Genomic DNA, 22151 nt, shown 5'->3' on the forward strand with positions numbered 1-22151 from the left:
TGTGGATGTTGGGTTGGCTGGAGTGGGTGTGATAGGTTGGTGTGGCTGTAGTGGGTGTGGTATGTGATGTGGGTGTGGGTGGTGGGTGTGGGTGTGGGTGTGGGTGTGGGTGTGGGTGTGGGTGTGGGTGTGGGTGTGGGTGTGGGTGTGGGTGTGGGTGTGGGTGTGGGTGTGGGTGTGGGTGTGGAAGTTTAATGCACTGGGTCCCAGAAGGATACAGACTGAGAATGGGTGCCTCAAGTGGTACCTCACTTTTTTTTTTGTTCGTAATGTTTCAAATTATTATATACTTTTGAATTTTGTTAGATTTTCTATAAATTTTATTAGTTTTCACATTTTGTTTATTCTGTCCAATAAAAGCAACATAGAATACTTTCAAAGGCGTTGACCCCCACCGACCATTGGTGACCCTCGTCCCACTGGTCGCATGACAAGCTACACACACCAGCTAAACCCACAAGCTGCACCCACAAGCTGCACTCACAAGCTGCACTCACAAGCTGCACCTACCAGCCACACATACCAGCCACACCCAACAGCTAAACACACTAGCTACACCCAACAGCTAAACACACTAGCTACACCCACTAGCTACACCCAACAGCTAGCTACATACACTAGTTAAACACAACAACCACACACACACACAAACACACACACATACACACACACACACACAAGCCACACCCAACAGCTACACACACTAGCTACACCCACTAGCTACACCCAACAGCTAGCTACACCCAACAGCTAGCTACAAAACACAACAGCCACACACACAAGTCACACCCAACAGCTACACACACTAGCTACACCCACTAGCTACACCCAACAGCTAGCTACATACACTAGCTAAACACAACAGCCACACACACACACACACACACACACACACAAGCCACACCCAACAGCTACACACACTAGCTACACCCAACAGCTAGCTACACCCAACAGCTAGCTACAAAACACAACAGCCACACACACAAGTCACACCCAACAGCTACACACACTAGCTACACCCACTAGCTACACCCAACAGCTAGCTACAAAACACAACAGCCACACACACTAGCTACACCCACTAGCTACACCCAACAGCTAACTACATACACTAGCTAAACACAACAGCCACACACACAAGCCACACCCAACAGCTACACACACTAGCTACACCCACTAGGTTCATCAAAATTTTCACTGATTATAAGAGTCTGATCCTTCATACTGTATTATGACACGAAATAAATTTTATGGTTACTGCAAGATTGGGAGGAGGGAACCATCTTCTTCCGGTGGGGTTTACCAATCCCCCATTTTAATTAATGAATCTGTAACCAAATTTAATTCCTTTTGGGATTGCGTGAAAGATTCCGATGGTGATTTATTTCTACGTTGTTTTTCGTGTAGCTTTTGAGTCTATTATACTTTTAGTAACAGTACCTAACCAACCCTTCAATATTGAAATTGTTTCCAGTTTCCAATGGGATATTTATTATTATGAAAACACATTGATTTTTATAATTTATATTAAAAACAATAATTTATATTAAAAACAACATTTTTCGTTGATCTTATATATTAAGCCTGATTTAGGACTTATTGCATATATTTTGAGTTTGCAAGTACTAATTTTTATACCAAAAATATTACAATTAGTGAAAATAGGTTAAGTGATGGGACATACCAATAGACTATGTCTCTTCTTTCAAATACCTTGGAGTCTCTGTCCCTTGTACCTCAACTGCAATCAATAAGTTACATCAACAATGTAGAGACAGACTCAAGGCTCTCAGAACTGTAGTGGGGTACAGCCCGAAATATGGTGTTAATATTAGAATAGTAAGAATGATGTATTTAGCGTATAAAGGTCTCTGATAGACTATCATGTACCAGCTTTGGTCCTACAGAATGGCAAAAGTATTGATAGACTGGAAAAAATACAAAATGAAGCGTCCTATACAAAGTTCTCAACATGCGGAAAGAATTAAACGAGATAGAATATATGAAATTAATCTTATGATGGGACTTATCAAATAGGTCCCTTAAAAGTGTTATTAGACGAGAACTCCTGGATGAACTTGAAGAAAGTAAAACAGTGTAAAACTGGACAGTGTTTCTGTTTATGTCTAGAATGGGAACCCCTGTAAGAGAACCTCTTGAAACACTTGTCACATTCAAAAGGCTTCTCCCCTGTATGGAGTCGACGGTGTTCTGTTAAGGCTTCTTTTCGCTTATATACTTTTTGGCAAATATCACATATGAATCTGTGTTCGTCATCATCAACCTCATTTCCATCTGCTCTCATTGCATGACCATTGTTAAGAGCAGAGTAGTAGGCTAAACCGGGGGGTGCCAACTTCAGGGACTTAGCCTGAGTGTTGGATGGAGCTGACTGTACAGAGGTTAGTTTTGGCGATGCTGATGGTTTAGATTTAAGGGAGAGATCGATCGGTTGTACATCATCAACCTCATTTCCATCTGCTCTCATTGCATGATCATTGTTAAGAAACGACGAGTCAATGCTTACAACCTTGGGATTAGCCTGAGTGTTGGATGGAGCTGACTGTACAGAGGTTAGTTTTGGCGATGCTGATGATTTAGATTTAAGGGAGAGATCGATCGGTTGTACATCATCAACCTCATTTCCATCTGCTGTCATTGCATGATCATTGTTAAGAGGAGGGTAGTAGGCTAAACCGGGGGGTGCCAACTTCAGGAACTGGTAAAACGACGAGTCAATGCTTACAACCTTGGGATTAGCCTGAGTGTTGGATGGAGCTGACTGACCCTCACAATAGTCACTGAAACGTGGAGAACGAACCTTCTTTTCATTACTAGTGGTCTGGGCAGAATCTGCATCTCTTTCATCATCCCTACTCCCCAAAATGTTATTTTTTTGATGTTGTTGCTGTATTTTTTGTTGTTGTTGATGGAATTGTTCATCTAACCACTCAAGAGTGTGTTGATGTGGGCATCGCCAGGAGACGAGAGCCTCCCCCCCCCACAGTGCCACATTCACACACTTTTTGTCCCTTCGTCTCGCCCATTGCCCCATCGTCCATGCCTTCATGGCATCCACCAGCGACATCTTTGATGTGCCCTTGAGTATGTTGGGACTGAGAAATGTTATGTTGAGATGGTTGCTGTTGTCCATTGTCACTGCCCCGGGGCACAAACCCAGCCTCTAGACAACTGCCTGAGTGACAGTTTCTTGGGTTGGAAGAGGACTGTGTGTCAGGTCCAACATGCGCCATGTTCAGATGATTGATGAGCCGCTTAGTACTGGGGTCCTGAAATTTTTTTAGGTTGTTACAATCAGACCATTATTAAATTAGTCTATAAACATCCAAACTAAAAAAAAAAAAAAAAAAACTATGATCATTGAGAAACAATATTCATTGCTGGTAAATTTTACATTGTAATTTTTACATCCCTAGGCATTCCATAAAATTAAATTTTAGACAATTATTCATCCAAAAAATTACAAAAATTACACACACACAAAAAAAAAACAAAAAAAAAAAACAAATTAATACTATAACCCTTAAGAAGGAACGACGAGAATACGACTTCACTCACTATACTGAATGGATTTCTTCAAGGATTTAAACACATGTTGTCACTGGGCGTGAACTACGAGGTAGACTGAGGGAGTAAGGAGCTATCACATCCTTTTTATTCATTGAGGACAATCTAGTGGCCAGCGACGAAGAGCTCAGGTCTCGAAGCTCCGGCGAGTATTATGTTATCCGATACTGTATATAATATTTGGCCCAATGGACTTCAGGGAGCCATTGAGTTAACACACCATAACGCCAACACCAATATTTATGTGAAATGTCATTACTTACTTGATCAATGAGAGGGACCCCTCATCAGAGTATTCCGAGGAGGAATCTTCAGATGAATCTTCAGATGATTCTTCAGATGATTCTTCAGATGAATCTTCAGATGAATCTTCAGATGAATCTTCATCGTCTCGGTTCACCATTCCAAACCTACTTCTGATGGCATTTTTCTTTCTTTTCTTGAAGGGTGGGTTAAGATCATTATCATCTGATAATGTCTTTTTGATGTTGGTGTTTTTTTTTGGGGGGGGGAAAGGTCTGGGGTAGATTGAGTTAAGGGAAACTCATTTGGGTCGATTTTGTTCAGAGTGAACAATGACATGCTAATTTTGGGAAGGGAACTATCCATACGGATACCATTCCATATGTTTAATATGTGAAGGGGATCGAGGTCTTTGCCACATATGACAAGCTCACCTTGTACAATGGAGGACATTTACTCATTAAAACGTTTGGAGTTAGTAGAATTAAAAAAGGGAATGGGACTGGACTCAGCATAAAGACGTACACCCAGACAGGCACCGGCTCTATCAACGAGACGAATTGAGTCTTGTCTGATCTCTCTGTTGGTGTGAAGCTCTTTATATAAAAATGGTCCAAGTTGTTATTTTTGGGGCCTCAGAATACCACCGGATGCACACACATACACAGACACACACACACACACACACACACACACACACACACACACTCAATAATATTTTTATTATGGCTTTTAATTTAACCAAGATGTAGAAAGAGACCAATATATATAAAAACAATTACTTATGCCTAGTGTATAAAAAGAATAAAGTTGCTTCTTGAAGAGAAAGAGGAACAGACTGACAATTAAAAATATCAAAGCTAAACATAAAATTAATATATCCCTTTTAGAATTTGAAATTAAATTTTCTACTTCTTGTAATTCCAAATCTGCAGTTTGAATGGGATAATGTTTATATTTAGCTTCATTAATGATATAATTACTCATATCTATCACTTTAGAATCTCTATCATAGGTTTTAGAATTAATCTTGTGAGTAATTGCTTGACCAAGGCTGTTTACATCAAACTGACTAAGCAGGCTTAAAATCATCTTGTTCTCTTCTAAAGAATTTGTGGTAGTTCCATCCATACCAATTATGTTTATACATTGGGGATAAATGCGTATTATTTCATTTATGGCAGATAAATATATCATATCTGGTGTTATTTGTGGTGTGGTTATAGACTGTGGAGGCCCCAATTTAATATATTGTCCAAAGTTTATATCTTGTTCTAACAATTGATTAATTATTTTATGGCGAAGGTTTTCTAATGCAGCATGAGTTATTTCATTATTGTACCCACCAATATTACCTATTGATAAATATAATTCTAATGGTAACAACACTAATCCCACAGATAAAACAAGGGATAAAGACGAAGATAAAACGGATAAAAGCCGTATTGAAAATTGAATGCTCATTTCAACCATAGATGATCGAATGATCATCGCCAAAAGTTGAATAATCATTTGTTGAGATGAAGCTTCTACCATAATTACAGATAATAATTCTTGAAGAGCATCATGAAGAATGTTTTCGGAGAAATATTTTAACAGTCTTGAAATTATCTTAGGCACTCGAGTTGTAACTTCAATTTCGGTTATAGTAATAGCCTCATCTTTTATTAATGATAATAAATCGGAAAACTCAGATTCTAAACGTGTTATTATAACATCTATGAAATTAGTAGTTGTAGTAGTATACTGTTCAATAAATGATACATTTTCGGAGGATACTACTATATCCGCTTCGTCAACAAATTGTTCTTTTTCGAGTATTGACTGTGGAACAACTGTTTCAATATAACCTCTGTCAACATCCATATAATTTTGTTTGTTCAATTTATCCATAAGAATCATACTCATTCCTGATGTTGGATTAAGTAAGTCCACTAATTCACCATCGGTTAATTGGTTGATAACTTGATTGCCAAATATAAAACCTAATATCTGGCGGTGGACATGACTATGGCATTGATCTGACTGGCTATCGTAGTATTTATGAAAGAATTTACAATAGATTGAGTTAAAGTTTATATTCTGTTGCTGAATATTCCATGTCAATGGTGGAGCATCGATTAAGCCAGCAACAGCTTTTCTCAGTTGATATGTATTTGTATTCTTGGCATAGGCAATGGGGTTCTTTTGATAAGATTGTAAATCGTTTTCATTAGAAGGACTCCATCGACTTGAAGGTCTTAGAGCCAATGTTTTAAGTGCAGACAACTGTACACCACAATAATTTTCGTTAGATTCTTTGACATTAATCGACCAAGTTTCAACGGGAATAGGTTTCGAGAAATAATGATTGTCTGTTTCTGTATTGTTTAGAATAGATTTTAAATCATTACCAAATCTTTCTTGAAGAAATTCAAGGACCTCATTATGAACAGCATAACATGCTTCACTACAGGCATATTCACGTTCGTTTATTAAAATAGCTGATCCAGATCCGGGCTGACAAGCAGTTTTTACATCATAATAACATTTTAGCATGTTACAACCTAGCGTTGTGAATTTAACTTCAAAGTCGTTAGGATTTTCATCTAAGAAAGCTTTGGGGAAATTGGGAGGAATATTTTTCCATGGTATATTCTTAATGATAATATTTTTAAAATACTTACTTCCATTTCTTTGTTGAAGAATCTCCATTGTTTTTCGTTGTGATATACGATGTACTATGTAAGTTGCAATTGCAATATCAGAGACAGTAACAGTTTTCATTACGAAAATGTTAAGAGTATTTATTTATTTTTTTAATATTGATCAATATAATAAAGAAATTTGAGAATTCATTTACCAGAATACTGAGAGGAATCATGGTGGAAGCTGGAGTAAATGGTGATGCTGAAAGTTGGAATAGTGGTGGTGGTTGTGAAGAATATGGGTGTCATCGAAATGATTATTATTATCAACCAACCATTCCACAAATACCATTACAAACAACTCAATATATGATTGTACCTTATTATATGACTTCAGTGCCACATTCAATTTATGTAATTCCACCTTCTTCATGTTACGTTTATGATTTTCCTTCAAAAGTATTTTTATCAATTAGCACCACCACCACCACCACCACCACCACCGCCACCACCACTACCACCACCACCACCACCACCACAACCACCGCTACCACAATCATCAGAAATTTATTCCCATTACAGTGTTGAAGTTCAATATAAAATTTCCTTTTTAGAAAAGGAAAAAGAAAATTTAAAATCATGGAAAATTTTACGAAATATTGATGGACATATAACAGAGGTCCCCTGGGGTATATCCTTCATATACATTGCATATGAATATGGTGGGTTACCTCGAGAATTATTTATGAAATATGTTAATGAATGTTGCAATGGTAGTTAAACATTTTCTTTGCAAATAAGCTCAGTGAGTAAATATTGTATATTATTACATCAATGCACCATACACTACACCACCCATTAGTGCACTCATATGTCGCTATTTGATCACCATTATCAATGGGCCTAACATTATTATTAATAATAAAATTAAAAGTATAACCCAGCCAATATTTTTAATTGATTTCAATATAAATTGCCATATATCAGATTGCCCAATGCCTTGAATCACTTCACCAATACCATCTCCTAAAATTTCGGCAATATTTCTTAAAATTGTTCCCTGTTCACATTTATATATATAAAATATTTCTTTATTTTCTAAATTAGAAATAGGTTCATAACCCTTGACAAATTGTGAAAGATAATTGTAGTTATGGGGACAACATATTCCCTTACAGCCCAAATTTAATATGTTTTGGGTTTCTGCAGAATTTGGAATATCAAATTGACAGTTCCAGACTTTTTTATTGAACAATGGATGAGTATTATCATTTAGTATGTCATAGTTAATATAATCAACCCGATTGATAGGGAATTTACAAAATCTGGTCAAATATACTTCTTTTTTTAGGGAATGTCCTTTTCCAACATGGTATCTAAAACAACCACTGTTCTTCCGATTGTATTTGTTCAAATATTCAAGAAAAGCAACACCTGCACCTAATAATATCGCAGATTTCAATATCAAACTTTTATGTTTACCAGCCCATTTGGTCATAGTGTTAAAAATTTTAGTTAATTTAGAATCAGTTGGTGAAGGATTACTTTCTAAATATTCAAGAAATTGAGTTTCGTTTTCAAACCCAAGATCTTGGGCAAGTTTATTTACATTGTTAATGTGTTCTTCATAGAGTTTAAATGGGTATTTTTTTAACATATGTTGTTTAAGAGCTTTGTTTTCTATAATATTTAGAATAGGGGATTCTACATCACCATGCAAAATATTTTTCATAATTTTATTAAAATCATTTTGGGATTTAAAATTTAGGTTTTTATTGATAGAATTAATAAAAGATTTGGCTGGGTGATGAAGATTTGACAATTTAATGTTTTCTGTCAAATCTGTCAGATACTTATTTGTATTTAAAAAAGATTTATTTTCATCAACCAAACTTTGGGTGATGTGAATAAAAGGCTGAAGACCATGGTCAATTTCTTTTATCATCAATTCTGTCATGAGCTATTCTTTCTTTTTTAAATAAGTATTAAAAAAGAGTTAATTTTACTGTTTAAAAACAAATAAGTGTTGGGTATGTGAGTCGTGGTAACTGTGCGGCCGGTCTGCTGTGATTGGCTTGATGGAGCACCAATCACGGGTGAAGTGGGCGGAGCCAACGAGAGGATTTTCACTAGTGTGTGTGTGTGTCTTTGTGTCTTTGTGTGTGTGTGTCTTTGTGTGTGTAAGTGTGTGTGTGTGTGTGTCTTTGTGTCTTTGTGTGTGTGTGTGTGTGTGTGTCTTTGTGTGTGTGTGTGTGTGTGTGTGTGTGTGTGTGTGTGTGTGTGTGTGTGTGTGTGTGTGTGTGTTTTTGTGTGTGTCTTTGTGTGTGTGTCTTTGTGTCTTTGTGTGTGTGTGTGTGTGTGTGTGTGTGTGTGTGTGTGTGTGTGTGTGTGTGTCTTTGTGTCTTTGTGTGTGTGTGTGTGTGTGTGTGTGTGTGTCTTTGTGTCTTTGTGTGTGTGTGTGTGTAAGAATGAGTGTGTGTGTATTTGTGAGAATGTGTGTGTGATTCCTGTGTGAGAATACGTTTTATGTGTCAGAATATATGTGTGTGTGTGTGTGTATGATTCCTATGTGAGAGTACGTTTTATGTGTCAGAATATGTGTGTGTGTGTGTGTGTGTGTGTGTGTGTGTGTGTGTGTGTGTGTGTGTGTGTGTGTGTGTGTGTGTGTGTGTGTGTGTGTGTGTGTCTTTGTGTGTGTGTGTGTGTGTGTGTCTTTGTGTGTGTGTGTGTGTGTGTGTGTGTGTGTGTGTCTTTGTGTGTGTGTAAGTGTGTGTGTCTTTGTGTCTTTGTGTGTGTGTGTGTGTGTGTGTGTGTCTTTGTGTGTGTGTGTGTCTTTGTGTGTGTGTGTGTGTGTGTAAGAATGAGTGTGTGTGTATTTGTGAGAATGTGTGTGTGATTCCTGTGTGAGAATACGTTTTATGTGTCAGAATATATGTGTGTGTGTGTGTGTATGATTCCTATGTGAGAGTACGTTTTATGTGTCAGAATATGTGTGTGTGTGTGTGTGTGTGTGTTTGTGTTTGTGTGTGTGTACTCACCTAGTTGTGTTTGTGGGAGTTGAGCTCTGGCTCTTTGGCCCTGCCTCTCAACCGTCAATCAACAGGTGTACAGATTCATGAGCCTATCGGGCTCTGTCATAAATGTGGTGATTATGTCCCTCCCCCCTAGCTCTTCTGTCTTCCAGCGAAGTGAGGTTTAATTCCCGTAGTCTCTCCTCGTAGCTCATACCTCTCAGCTCGATTACTAGTCTGGTGGCAAACCTTTGAACCTTTTCCAGTTTAGTCTTATCCTTGACTAGATATGGACTCCATGCTGGGGCTGCATACTCCAGGATTGTCGCAAACATTGAGAGAAATGAATCGATACCCTCTGGGAGAGCCTTGTGGGACTCCACTGGTGACTTCACGCCAATCGGAGGTCTCACCCCTCACCGTAACTCTCTGCTTCCTATTGCTTATATACTCCCTTATCCACTGAAGCACCTTACCAGCTACACCTGCCTGTCTCTCCAGCTTATGTACCAGCCTCTTATGTGGTACTGTGTCAAAGGCTTTCCGACAATCCAAGAAAATGCAGTCCGCCCAGCCCTCTCTTTCTTGCTTAATCTGTGTCACCTGATCGTAGAATTCTATCAAGCCTGTAAGGCAAGATTTACCCTCCCTGAATCCATGTTGGCGATTTGTCACAAAGTCCCTTCTCTCCAGATGTGTTACCAGGTTTTTTCTCACGATCTTCTCCATCACCTTGCATGGTATACAAGTCAAGGACACTGGCCTGTAGTTCAGTGCCTCTTGTCTGTCGCCCTTTTTGTATATTGGGACCACATTCGCCGTCTTCCATATTTCTGGTAGGTCTCCCGTCTCTAGTGACTTACTATACACTATGGAGAGTGGCAGGCAAAGTGCCTCTGCACACTCTTTCAGTACCCATGGTGAGATCCCATCTGGACCAACAGCCTTTCTAACATCCAGATCCAGCAGGTGTCTCTTGACCTCCTCTCTCGTAATTTCGAACTCCTCCAAGGCCGCCTGGTTTACCTCCCTTTCTCCTAGCACAGTGACCTCACCCTGTTCTATTGTGAAGACCTCCTGGAACCTCTTGTGTGTCTTTGTGTCTTTGTGTGTGTGTGTGTGTGTGTGTCTTTGTGTGTCTTTTGTGTGTCTTTGTGTGTGTAAGTGTGTGTGTCTGTGTGTCTTTGTGTGTGTGTGTGTCTTTGTGTCTTTGTGTGTGTGTGTAAGTGTGTGTGTCTTTATGTGTGTGTGTGTGTGTGTGTGTGTGTGTGTGTGTACTTACCTAATTGTACTTACCTAATTGTGCTTGCGGGGGTTGAGCTCTGGCTCTTTGGTCCCGCCTCTCAACCGTCAATCAACTGGTGTACAGATTCCTGAGCCTATTGGGCTCTATCATATCTACATTTGAAACTGTGAATGGAGTCAGCCTCCACCACATCACTTCCTAATGCATTCCATTTGCTAACTACTCTGACACTGAAAAAGTTCTTTCTAACGTCTCTGTGGCTCATTTGGGTACTCAGCTTCCACCTGTGTCCCCTTGTTCGCGTCCCACCAGTGTTGAAAAGTTCGTCCTTGTTTACCCGGTCGATTCCCCTGAGGATTTTGTAGGTTGTGATCATGTCCCCCCTTACTCTTCTGTCTTCCAGTGTCGTGAGGTGCATTTCCCGCAGCCTTTCCTCATAACTCATGCCTCTTAGTTCTGGGACTAGTCTAGTAGCATACCTTTGGACTTTTTCCAGCTTCGTCTTGTGCTTGACAAGGTACGGGCTCCATGCTGGGGCCGCATACTCCAGGATTGGTCTTACATATGTGGTGTACAAGATTCTGAATGATTCCTTACACAGGTTCCTGAACGCCGTCTTTATGTGTGTGACTTTGTATGTGTGTGACTTTGTATGTGTGTGTGTGTGTGTGTGTGTGTGTGTGTGTGTGTGTGTGTGTGTGTGTGTGTGTGTGTGTGTGTGTGTGTGTGTGTGTGTGTGTGTGTGTGTGTGTGTGTGTGTTTGTGTTTGTGTGTGTGTAAGTGTTTGTGTCTTTGTGTGTGTGTGTGTGTGTGTGTCTTTGTGTGTCTTTGTGTGTCTTTGTGTGTGTAAGTGTGTGTGTCTGTGTGTCTTTGTGTGTGTGTGTGTGTCTTTGTGTCTTTGTGTGTGTGTGTAAGTGTGTGTGTCTTTATGTGTGTGTGTGTGTGTGTGTGTCTTTATGTGTGTGACTTTGTATGTGTGTGACTTTGTATGTGTGTGTCTTTGTGTGTGTGTGTGTGTGTGTGTGTGTGTGTGTGTGTGTGTGTGTGTGTGTGTGTGTGTGTGTGTGTGTGTGTGTGTGTGTGTGTTTGTGTGTGTGTGTGTGTCAGAATGTGTGTGTGTGTTTGTGTGTGTGTGTGTCTTTGTGGTAGACTCATGATCACCGATCATCCCACCAGACTCAATATCACCGATCATCCCACCAGACTCAATCATATTCTCTCAGCCCGAAGCCGTGCACCATGGTATGTTGAACAAATATATTCCTCCTCTTCCTCTCCAGCATCATCAATCTCTTCCACTACCTCGTCCATATCTTGATCCACTTGATTTTCCAACGCCTGATCCACTTCATCCTCCACATCCTCCAAACCTCCCTCCTCCATCTCATCCAACGCCTTCCTCTTTTTAATAATAATCCCATTGTTATAAATATAATAATTTTGGTACTGATTGTGCCAAATATATTTATGTCCGCTTTGTTGTGGAAGATAAGCTATCACTTTAGTTATTTGATAATAGGGTAAAAGTTGTAAATTAAATTTTGCAAGTCTTGGTATTGATATAATCATTTTATTTTCTTTAATTATACTAAATTCTTGCAATAACTCACAATGCATATGCCATGCAGTGGATAATGATATATGTTTTCTTTCGGACCAATTTTTATCTTTTTCAAAATATTTAATAAGATGCTCAATGATAAGCTCATCATATTTAATTACATCATCAATACAAATGTACATATCAATAGTTTTAAGAGTTTTTTTATTTGCTTTTAATACTTTTTGATAATTTATACAATTATTAATAATATACTCCCTTAATGAACTTTCTTTTAAACTTTGGGTAATATCTCTTACCCCATCTAAAAGAAACAACATTAAATACACAACCTCGTTGATAAAAAGTATCATTTTGGTTTTTTCAAATTTAAAAGGGGAATGAGTTCTAGAATACACTGAAAGTGAAAAATCCTGATCATCCTCTTCATATAAAATATTTTGATTATGAATTTGTGTGAAAAATCTTTCATACCAGACAAATTTATTGTCAGCTGTTAGTCCTGACATGTCATAAATTTTATGATATATTAATTGACTTCTGCTAAGATTGTTTGGATAAGTAAAAGTAATATGAGAATCATCGATATTATTATTATAATATAATTTATCAGCTATAAATAATTGTCTTGTTAGATTAAATCTCAGGGGAAAATAATATAATCCAGGGGTTTTTTTAATGTTAAACTTCTCATTATTTATATGTTCGATTTGGATGTTAATTGAAAGTTTATCCTTTTTATTCATCTTTTTTTTATACAAAAACATATACACCCACAAATTCACACTCAAACACAAAAAACACACACCCAAAACACACACATAAAGACACACACACTTACACACACACATACACAAAGACACACGCACATACACACACACTTACACACACACACAAAGACACAAAGACACACACACACACACAAAGACACAAACACTTACACACACAAAGACACACAAAGACACACACACACACACACACACACAAAGACACACACACACAAAGACACACAAAGACACCAAGACACACACACTTACACACACAAAGACACACACACACAAAGACACACACACACACACTCACACACACAAAGACACACACACACACACACACACACAAAGACACACACCCACACACACACAAAGACACACAAAGACACACACACACACACAAAGACACACACACTTACACACACAAAGACACACACACTTACACACACAAAGACACACACACACGCACACGCAGACACACACACACACACACACAAAGACACACACAAAGACACACACACACGCACACGCAGACACACACACACACACACACAAAGACACAAAGACACAAAGACACACACACTTAAACACACATAAAGACACACACACAACGACGCACACACACACACAACGACACACACACACTTACACACACACACACACACTTACACACACACATAAAGACACACACACACACACAAAGACACACACACACACACACAAAGACACACACAAAGACACAAAGACACACACACACAAAGACACACACAAAGACACAAAGACACACACACACAAAGACACACACACACAAAGACACACACACACACACACAAAGACACACACAAAGACACAAAGACACACACACACAAAGACACACACAAAGACACAAAGACACACACACACAAAGACACACACACACAAAGACACACACACACACACACACACAAAGACACACACAAAGACACAAAGACACACACACACAAAGACACAAAGACACACACACACAAAGACACAAAGACACACACACACAAAGACACACACACACACAAAGACACACACACACACACACACACACACACACACACACAAAGACACACACACACAAAGACACACACACACACAAAGACACAAAGACACACACACACAAAGACACACACACACACAAAGACACACACACACACACACAAAGACACAAAGACACACACACACAAAGACACACACACACACAAAGACACACACACACACACACAAAGACACAAAGACACACACACACAAAGACACAAAGACACACACACACAAAGACACAAAGACACACACACACAAAGACACACACACACACAAAGACACACACACACACACACACACACACAAAGACACAAAGACACACACACACAAAGACACACACACACACAAAGACTCACACACACAAAGACACAAAGACACACACACAAAGACACACACACACACAAAGACACACACACACACACACACACACACAAAGACACACACACACACAAAGACACACACACACACACACACACACACAAAGACACAAAGACACACACACACAAAGACACACACACACACAAAGACACACACACACACACACACACACACACACAAAGACACAAAGACACACACACACACACACACACACACACACACCCACAGACACAGGAATCCCAAAAGTTCACCAAAACTCTTATTATACTCACTTTACATTTTTTTTCTTAAACTTGTTGGGAGAGGTACAGTCTTTGATATGATTGGGAACGGCATTCAACATTTTAAGACCCTTGATTTGAAGAGCAGCATTTCTGGTTTGATTAAGTCGAACTCTTGGGAACCGAATGATATCTAGGGGCAGTGTAACAGCACATCATTCTTTTTTTTTTTTTTTTAGATATGGTATCTCATCCATAAAAAATATTTTGTGGAAAAAAATGGGGTTGACCACCAGCCTGTGGTCAGTGGGGACCCTGTGGTGGACCATAAGCCGGTGGTGGACCATTCATTGGCTTATTAGGCAAATTAGATCTTGAATAGTTTCCCAAATAAGACATCAAATTTTATTTATAACTCCAAATTTTGTATTGGTTATTTTTTAATTAAGGCAAAAAAAAAGAAGAGAATCAATTAATTCTTTATGGATTTATATATTTTTCCAAATTTTATTGCAAAATAAAACTTATAAACATTTCTATATAATATAAAATTTTTGATGTTTAAGTTTTGTTAATTTTATAAACATAATTTTATTTATCATAGATATTAAATATATAATATTATTAATTTTATGTATAATTTTTTATTTATATTTAAAATAAAAAAAACAAAATATACATTTTGATTAAAATATTCATAGTTACTTTATAATTTGACATAAAATTTAAGAAAACAGAAATAATATTTTCCCCTTTATAGTTAAATTCGATATTTTATATAAAAATAAAACAAACAAAAAGTCACTCAAAGTCATTTTATATATTATTTATTTATTTTATAAACATTTATTTTAAATAAAATTAATAAAAAACTGAAAAAATATATATATATATTCTTTTTATTAAACAAATATTTCATCACTACTTTCATAATCACTACTTCCATATTCTTTGTAGTCGTTACTTGCCTCTGTATCATAATTATAATCTATATTATCACTATTATCATCATTAATCCATTTGAAGAACGAACAATACATGCCAACTTCAAAATCCCTAAATACAAAATAATAATAATGACTTACAAATGCTAATAACATTATGGGAGTAATAACTTTGCGAATACCAATTTGGATATAATAATATTCATCGAATAATTTAAACCAAGAAGTTGGTAAAATGTTTCCATAAACATCTAAAAATTGTACTTGAATACAACATTTTTCCTGATCATAAAGAATATTCATTGAACCTCGTTCTTTGAAACATCGAAATTTTAAATTTGATATAACAATATGATATTGATTATTTTCCTTATTTGTTATGTTTAAAAAGTATGGTTTATCTCCATATATAAAATGAACTGCATCTTCAATTTTTGATTGTGACATCTCCTTAGGTTTGAAGCTTTTCTTCAGAACAGATAAAATATAATTCCATCGGTAATTTTCATTACAAAAACATTTCCCATATAAATTACATAATTACATCATCATCACTTAATGCACAATAGAGATAGTAGGCAGCCGTTGCTACAAAATTATTACTTTTGCTTATACTCTGAAACAACTCACGTCCTGTATTATCAAAATATTGAACTGAAGGAGGATTGTTTGAAACAATTTTTAGCGATCCAGTATGGTAAGACGAAGGTATACCATCTCCTATTATTTCTTTCTTACATCCATTACAAAATTTCACGTTTAAGATTCTCAAAACCATAACGGACTCTTCCGGTGTTGTTGTGTGTACTGACAAAGACCATATCGGATGTTTTAAATTGTCTCTCCCATATATTCTTTCAAGAAAAGTGGTTACATTTCCTACTGTAAAAAAGGAAAATTTGAATTTTTGTTTAGTCATTTGTTCAAAATAATCCATTCGAAAATTTGTATTACAGAGACATTTAATGCCATAATTTTCAAAACAAGTTGTAACGTTATCATATAACATTATTTTTTCTGTGAGGATTTGTATTTTGAAGACATATATTCTTCCACTAGCTGAGTAATTTTATGAGTGTTGGATACAACTCGTAATATCCGTTTATGTAATGGCTCATCTTTTTTAATATCAGAGAAAAAGAAAATTGGAATATTAATAAATAAAATGTTAATTTTACCACTCCCACTCCCATTTTCTAAGAACTGTGCAACATTATTTATATTAGGAGAGTAATCACAGACTGAATGGGAATCCAATTTCATAATAAATTTCCTTTTCAATTTTATGAGTAAGTATTGTACAAATAATTGTAAGTCTTCTACACTATTATTTTCAAAGGTAACATCATCATCATTCTTATCAACATTATTAATATTATGATGATGATAGTTGGTTAGAACAATTGTTCCTAAAGGTAAAGCAGGAGGATAAAAGTGTAATTTTTTGAAATAAGATAATGGGATTTCTATACTACCATCAGAGTTACATGCAAACATTATTTAGTTTTGTTTTTAATATTGAGTGAATTCATAAATCGATTAAAAAAATTTTCGGTATTTTCGTAATCAATCAAATCAGTCTTGGATACAAATTTTGCCTTTAAAATTACCTTTGCACATCCACGTTCAATATCTTCAAAATTTGAACATGGATATGTTCCTTTATGTATTTCAATATTATTTTTATCAATCTTACACTTCATCCAAATAGATAATTCTTGTTTTTCCTCATCAAAATGGGGATCCGGACACGCTGTACACGGAAAATGTTTATTGTCATGTAAGTTAGTATACATAGGACCGCAGTTACATAGACCATTAGAATAACCTGGAGCTGTAATTACACCAGATGGTAAATGTACCAGACAAGGATCGCGGAAACAGGCTGAACGTGAGATATCTGGATTAGAAATATATCCAGGGGAACATCGACATATATATTTTTCTTGTTCTTTTAATGGTATAAAAAAGTCTTGGGGGTCATTTGAGTAAGGTCCACTACTTCATCCTGCCCATTGGTAATTTTAACCAAAGTTCCTCCTGGTTCACATGCAGTTAATCTATTTGTAGTTGCGTTATAAAGACCTGGTAGGTAGGATTTACACTTCCATCGATCTTCTTCAAATGAATACTGTAGAAAACCCCATACTGGGTCACAGAATTTTTCTTCTGGTTGTTTCCAAAGACAGTATGTGCATCCTGGTTTTAGGATTCCACCTCCATAATAATATTTTATATTGCTAGTAGAAGATGATATAGGTATTACGACCTTTTCTAAATAACGTCCACATTTACGGCCCCCAAGTTTTTGACAAATTTGATTGTCATGTGACTGAGAACTATCTACTTTTAAAATCATTCCCTTACATTTATTGATTTTAATGTCATTATTGTTATCATATTCATTATAATTTAGCCAACCTTGTAGATCAATAAATTCGTGTCTTTCTTCAAATGCAATTTCTTCAGCTTCAATTCCCTCTTTAATACTTTGACGTAAAAAACTATGAATGTAAAAACGATCAGTAATATAAAGAAAATTAAAAAATATAAAAAAAGTACGAAAATTATAACAGGAATTTGAAGAAAATACTGGTATGTCGAAGAAATCATTTTTGGTTTTTATTTAAGAGAAAATTTAGGAGTTTCTCAGTTGAAACTCTTTTATTACAATTTGTGGAATAACAGTGAAAACGATGACGATGAATATAAAGTCTACCTGAAGGTGTACGAGATTTACCACGAACTTCATGAAAAGGACAAAAAATATTACATTGCCATTTTTGGTTCATTGCTAAGAGTTCATTATATGGCTCCTTACATAATAATTCAGCACATTTTTGTGTAATTATCTCTGAGTTTTTTTTTTAAATTGTTTAATTTTTGGTTGATGCAGCGATCGTTTTAAAACCAACCTAGGACGACTAATTACATTTCCTCCTCCTCCTCCTCCTAAATTATTATTATTATTATTATTATTATTATTATTATTATTATTATTATTATTATTATTATTATTAATAATTATTTCAAAAATATTATTTCTAGTGGATAAGTGTCCTTGTTTAATTTCATTGATACTAGTAAATTCTATTGAAGTCTCAATACATCGATATATGAATGAAACACTCGCCATATTGGTACATGATCCTTATCACTAAACAATAGAGAGAGAGAGAAAAGCTTACAAGATAATATAAAGGATATTGTAGAATCAGAGAACCTATATATCTCAGAAGTAAAATATTTATCGTGCAAATATGATCGGCGCACGACACTGAATTCTGTCAGGCCAACTACAACAGTATTTTCTTCAAATTCTTGTTACCAATTTTCATATTTTTTTTTAATATTCTATAATTTACTTTATATTGCTGATCCTTTGTACATACATAAGTCTTTTAAGAGGGACTGGAAGCTGAATCCTCCTATTATTATTTATTATTGAAACTTGACATAATGGCTGACGAGCCTTATTACCAAAAGAGAGTAAGACAAAAGTTTACAGATATTATAAAGTATATTGAAGAATCAGAGAACTTAATTATAGCTGTACCATCAGAAGTAAAACAATTTGAAGAGCTGTTAAATTCTTGGGTATTATATTTACCTAATCTCCAAAATGTTGTGGTAAAGAGAGGAAATTGTAATAAGTGTTGGTACCAAAGTGAGAATAAAAAAACACTCACTATTTTTAGGTCACCTTTCGAAATAATTATTAAGCAAAATGATATAAAAGTTAGCTCTTCGTTTCTTATGAAAGATGTAATATTATTATTAGTAGAAGCTATTCAAAAAGAAAAGAGAAATATTCATGTATATTGGGATTAATTAATAACAAATATAATAAATTTATATACATTTTTTATAAACATTAAATTTAATTTAAATTTCAAATAACATTAAGTATTATATCAAATTTGGGAATATAAAAACCATTAACTAATTTCAAATATATTTCATTGGAAAATATTTCACATTCATTATTATAGAATAAATTTAGAATATTGTTATATGTTACATTTGAATTTTTATGTTTATTTATAATATCCCAAACTTTTAAAATATGAAATTCCGTCTTATCAATATATAAGGGATCTATTTGTAGATAAAAATCAATTTCTTCAGTATTTTCGAGGAATTCACTCATTTTTTTAATATTTATTAAAAAAGACATGATTATTCAGTACTATTCCAAGGAGTATAACTTCAACTAAATTAATGTGAAACATCAACTTAAACTAAAATTTCAAATGATGATATTAACATTTAGTGATTATTTAAGACACCAGCTAGCTCTAGTAGCCAATGTGATGAACCAATTGGCTTATAATGTCAGGTGTGAATAATTTCCTATAAAATTTTGTAAAAATACACTTATATATGTCGATTGAAAAATTTGCTTTAAGATTGTTAGAGAGGTTCAAAACCTCTTTATCCTCATAGGATGGGATAATCTTAAATATTTTGGCTAAGTTAACATTAGGAATAATATATAAAATTCTTTTGAAAATTTCAAAAATATCATGTGATCCCAAATATATCCTTACATTAGCAAAAGTAATAGTACTTTGTTTGGCTTGAAACTCAAAGTGCATATCTTTCGTTTCAAAAGGGTCAAAGGTCAAAAAAAAGTTACATTTATTTTGACATGGCTTACTCCTTAAAATCCTTTCTTCAGGAGTCCTGAGAACGGTTGGTAGAGTGATACACAGCCTATCAGGTGGTTCCAGTTCCTTAATTGCTTCGCCATATCTCTGGGCATCTTCTTTTCTTATTTTTTTTGTGTGTAGAAAGATAGGTCGACATAAATGACGACGACGAGGGCGGCGTTGAGGAACTTTTGTCATCTACAAACGAAATGAAACAAATAAATAACTAAGTTGTGTGTTTGTTAGTCATTATTTGTTTGGTAATTGAAGGGGCTGGGCCAGGTTAAGTCTTAGAGAATAAGGAGGAGAAGGAGAAGGAGGAGGAGGAGGAGGATGGGGAGGATGGGAAGAAGGAGGAAAAGGACGAGAAGGAGGGGGAGAAGGAGGGGGAGAAGGAGGAGGAGAAGGAGGAGGAGAAGGAGGAGGAGAAGGAGGAGGAGGAAGAGGAGGAGGAAGAGGAGGAGGAGGAGGAGAAGGAGAAGGAGGAGGAGAAGGAGGTGGGGTTTTGGAACTTTTAAAAGTCATAGAAATTGTACTGGGAAATTTATCTAGATAACTAATTGGAAGAGGAGAAGGAGAATGAGAATGAGATGGTGGGTGTGTTGTGGCAAGGAAGGAAGATTGATCTAAAGAAATTAGAGGAGGAGAGTAAGTAGGAGTCCAATTAAAATCTTCATCCGTCATTTTTTTTTCCATATTTTCAGTTTCCAGTAATTCGGAAAAGGACATGCTTCTTTTCCTTGTATCCTGAATTTCAGAATCTGGATCTATAAAAAAAAATAAAAAATAAATAAATAACCAGCTATGGCTAGGAAAATCTTTTGCTCTGATTTTTCATTTTATAGCCACCACATCTGTCCTGAGTTTCGGACAAGGAACTCGGCAGTTATACACTTGAATTGATCCTATGAAGTATGTATGATCATCACCATTCTGTATCGCAAAGACTACAAGCTAATAATATCTTATCTCTGTGAATGGCTTCCAGGGTCACGGCACCTTAAAAACAGAAAAGATTTGCAACTCACCTTTTACTTTACTGGAGAAATCTCTTGCTAAACCCTTAGAGAGGTGATTTATAGTAGGGACCCCATGGTCCATACTGTTGGGTGTAGCAGGGACACACTGATGTGTGTGGAACCTCGAGTCCTTTAATATTTATACCCTGACAGGATGGGACTCTCCCGGATGGAGGCAGGGGGGTGGGGGAATTCCGTTGAGACCACTAGAATTCACAACACCACCCTGACACATCGAAATAATACTCTTACCTTTTAAAAAAATGAATACAATTTCACGAAAGATATTTCTTCTTGTTTTGTTATCAGTACGAGTAATAGTTAGTCACAATCCCCATTTATATACTGAATGTGCAGTCAACGAAAATGGAAAAAGATTGACAATATTTGAAGATTCAATTAAATTTTGGTTTGTAAGAAATAACCTCAATTTTATAATATCTATTTATTACGATAGAAATTTAAATGAATTATTAGGATATAATAATACAGAACAACATAAATGGTTAAATGCAGAGTTAAAATTTGGGAATGTTTCACAACTATTTATATTAAATAAATTTCAATTACCAATGAAAAGACGACTGAATCAAAACACAACAAGTAAATTAATAGGAAGATTTGTAATATTTAGCCATATCAATATTCTTCTAGGTTGCCCTCAAGGCTGGCCATACAGAAAATTATCATCATCAATGAAATATGATTTACAAATTGCTGCCTCAGGTAACGAAGAGGAATATCTTATTCTGACGCCCTTAGCAGATACCTATGTTAAGTTTTTAATAGATGGTCAAAGAAAGACACTATGTTTGGATCACAGTCA

General features: G+C 35.9%; 1 protein-coding gene across 1 annotated transcript in view; it reads right to left on the reverse strand.

Annotated features, from left to right (window-relative positions):
- The window catches only part of LOC138364528 (dentin matrix acidic phosphoprotein 1-like), a 54898-nt gene extending 42800 nt beyond the window's left edge, over positions 1-12098 (reverse strand). Inside the window, exon 1 of the mRNA XM_069324182.1 lies at positions 11954-12098. Coding sequence (XP_069180283.1) covers positions 11954-12098 — 145 coding nt within the window. The remainder of the gene's footprint in view (positions 1-11953) is intronic.
- Positions 12099-22151: the final 10053 nt, after the last annotated feature.

Source organism: Procambarus clarkii, chromosome 13 (genome assembly GCF_040958095.1).
Source record: "Procambarus clarkii isolate CNS0578487 chromosome 13, FALCON_Pclarkii_2.0, whole genome shotgun sequence".
In the NCBI taxonomy this organism is placed as follows: Eukaryota; Metazoa; Arthropoda; class Malacostraca; order Decapoda; family Cambaridae; genus Procambarus; species Procambarus clarkii.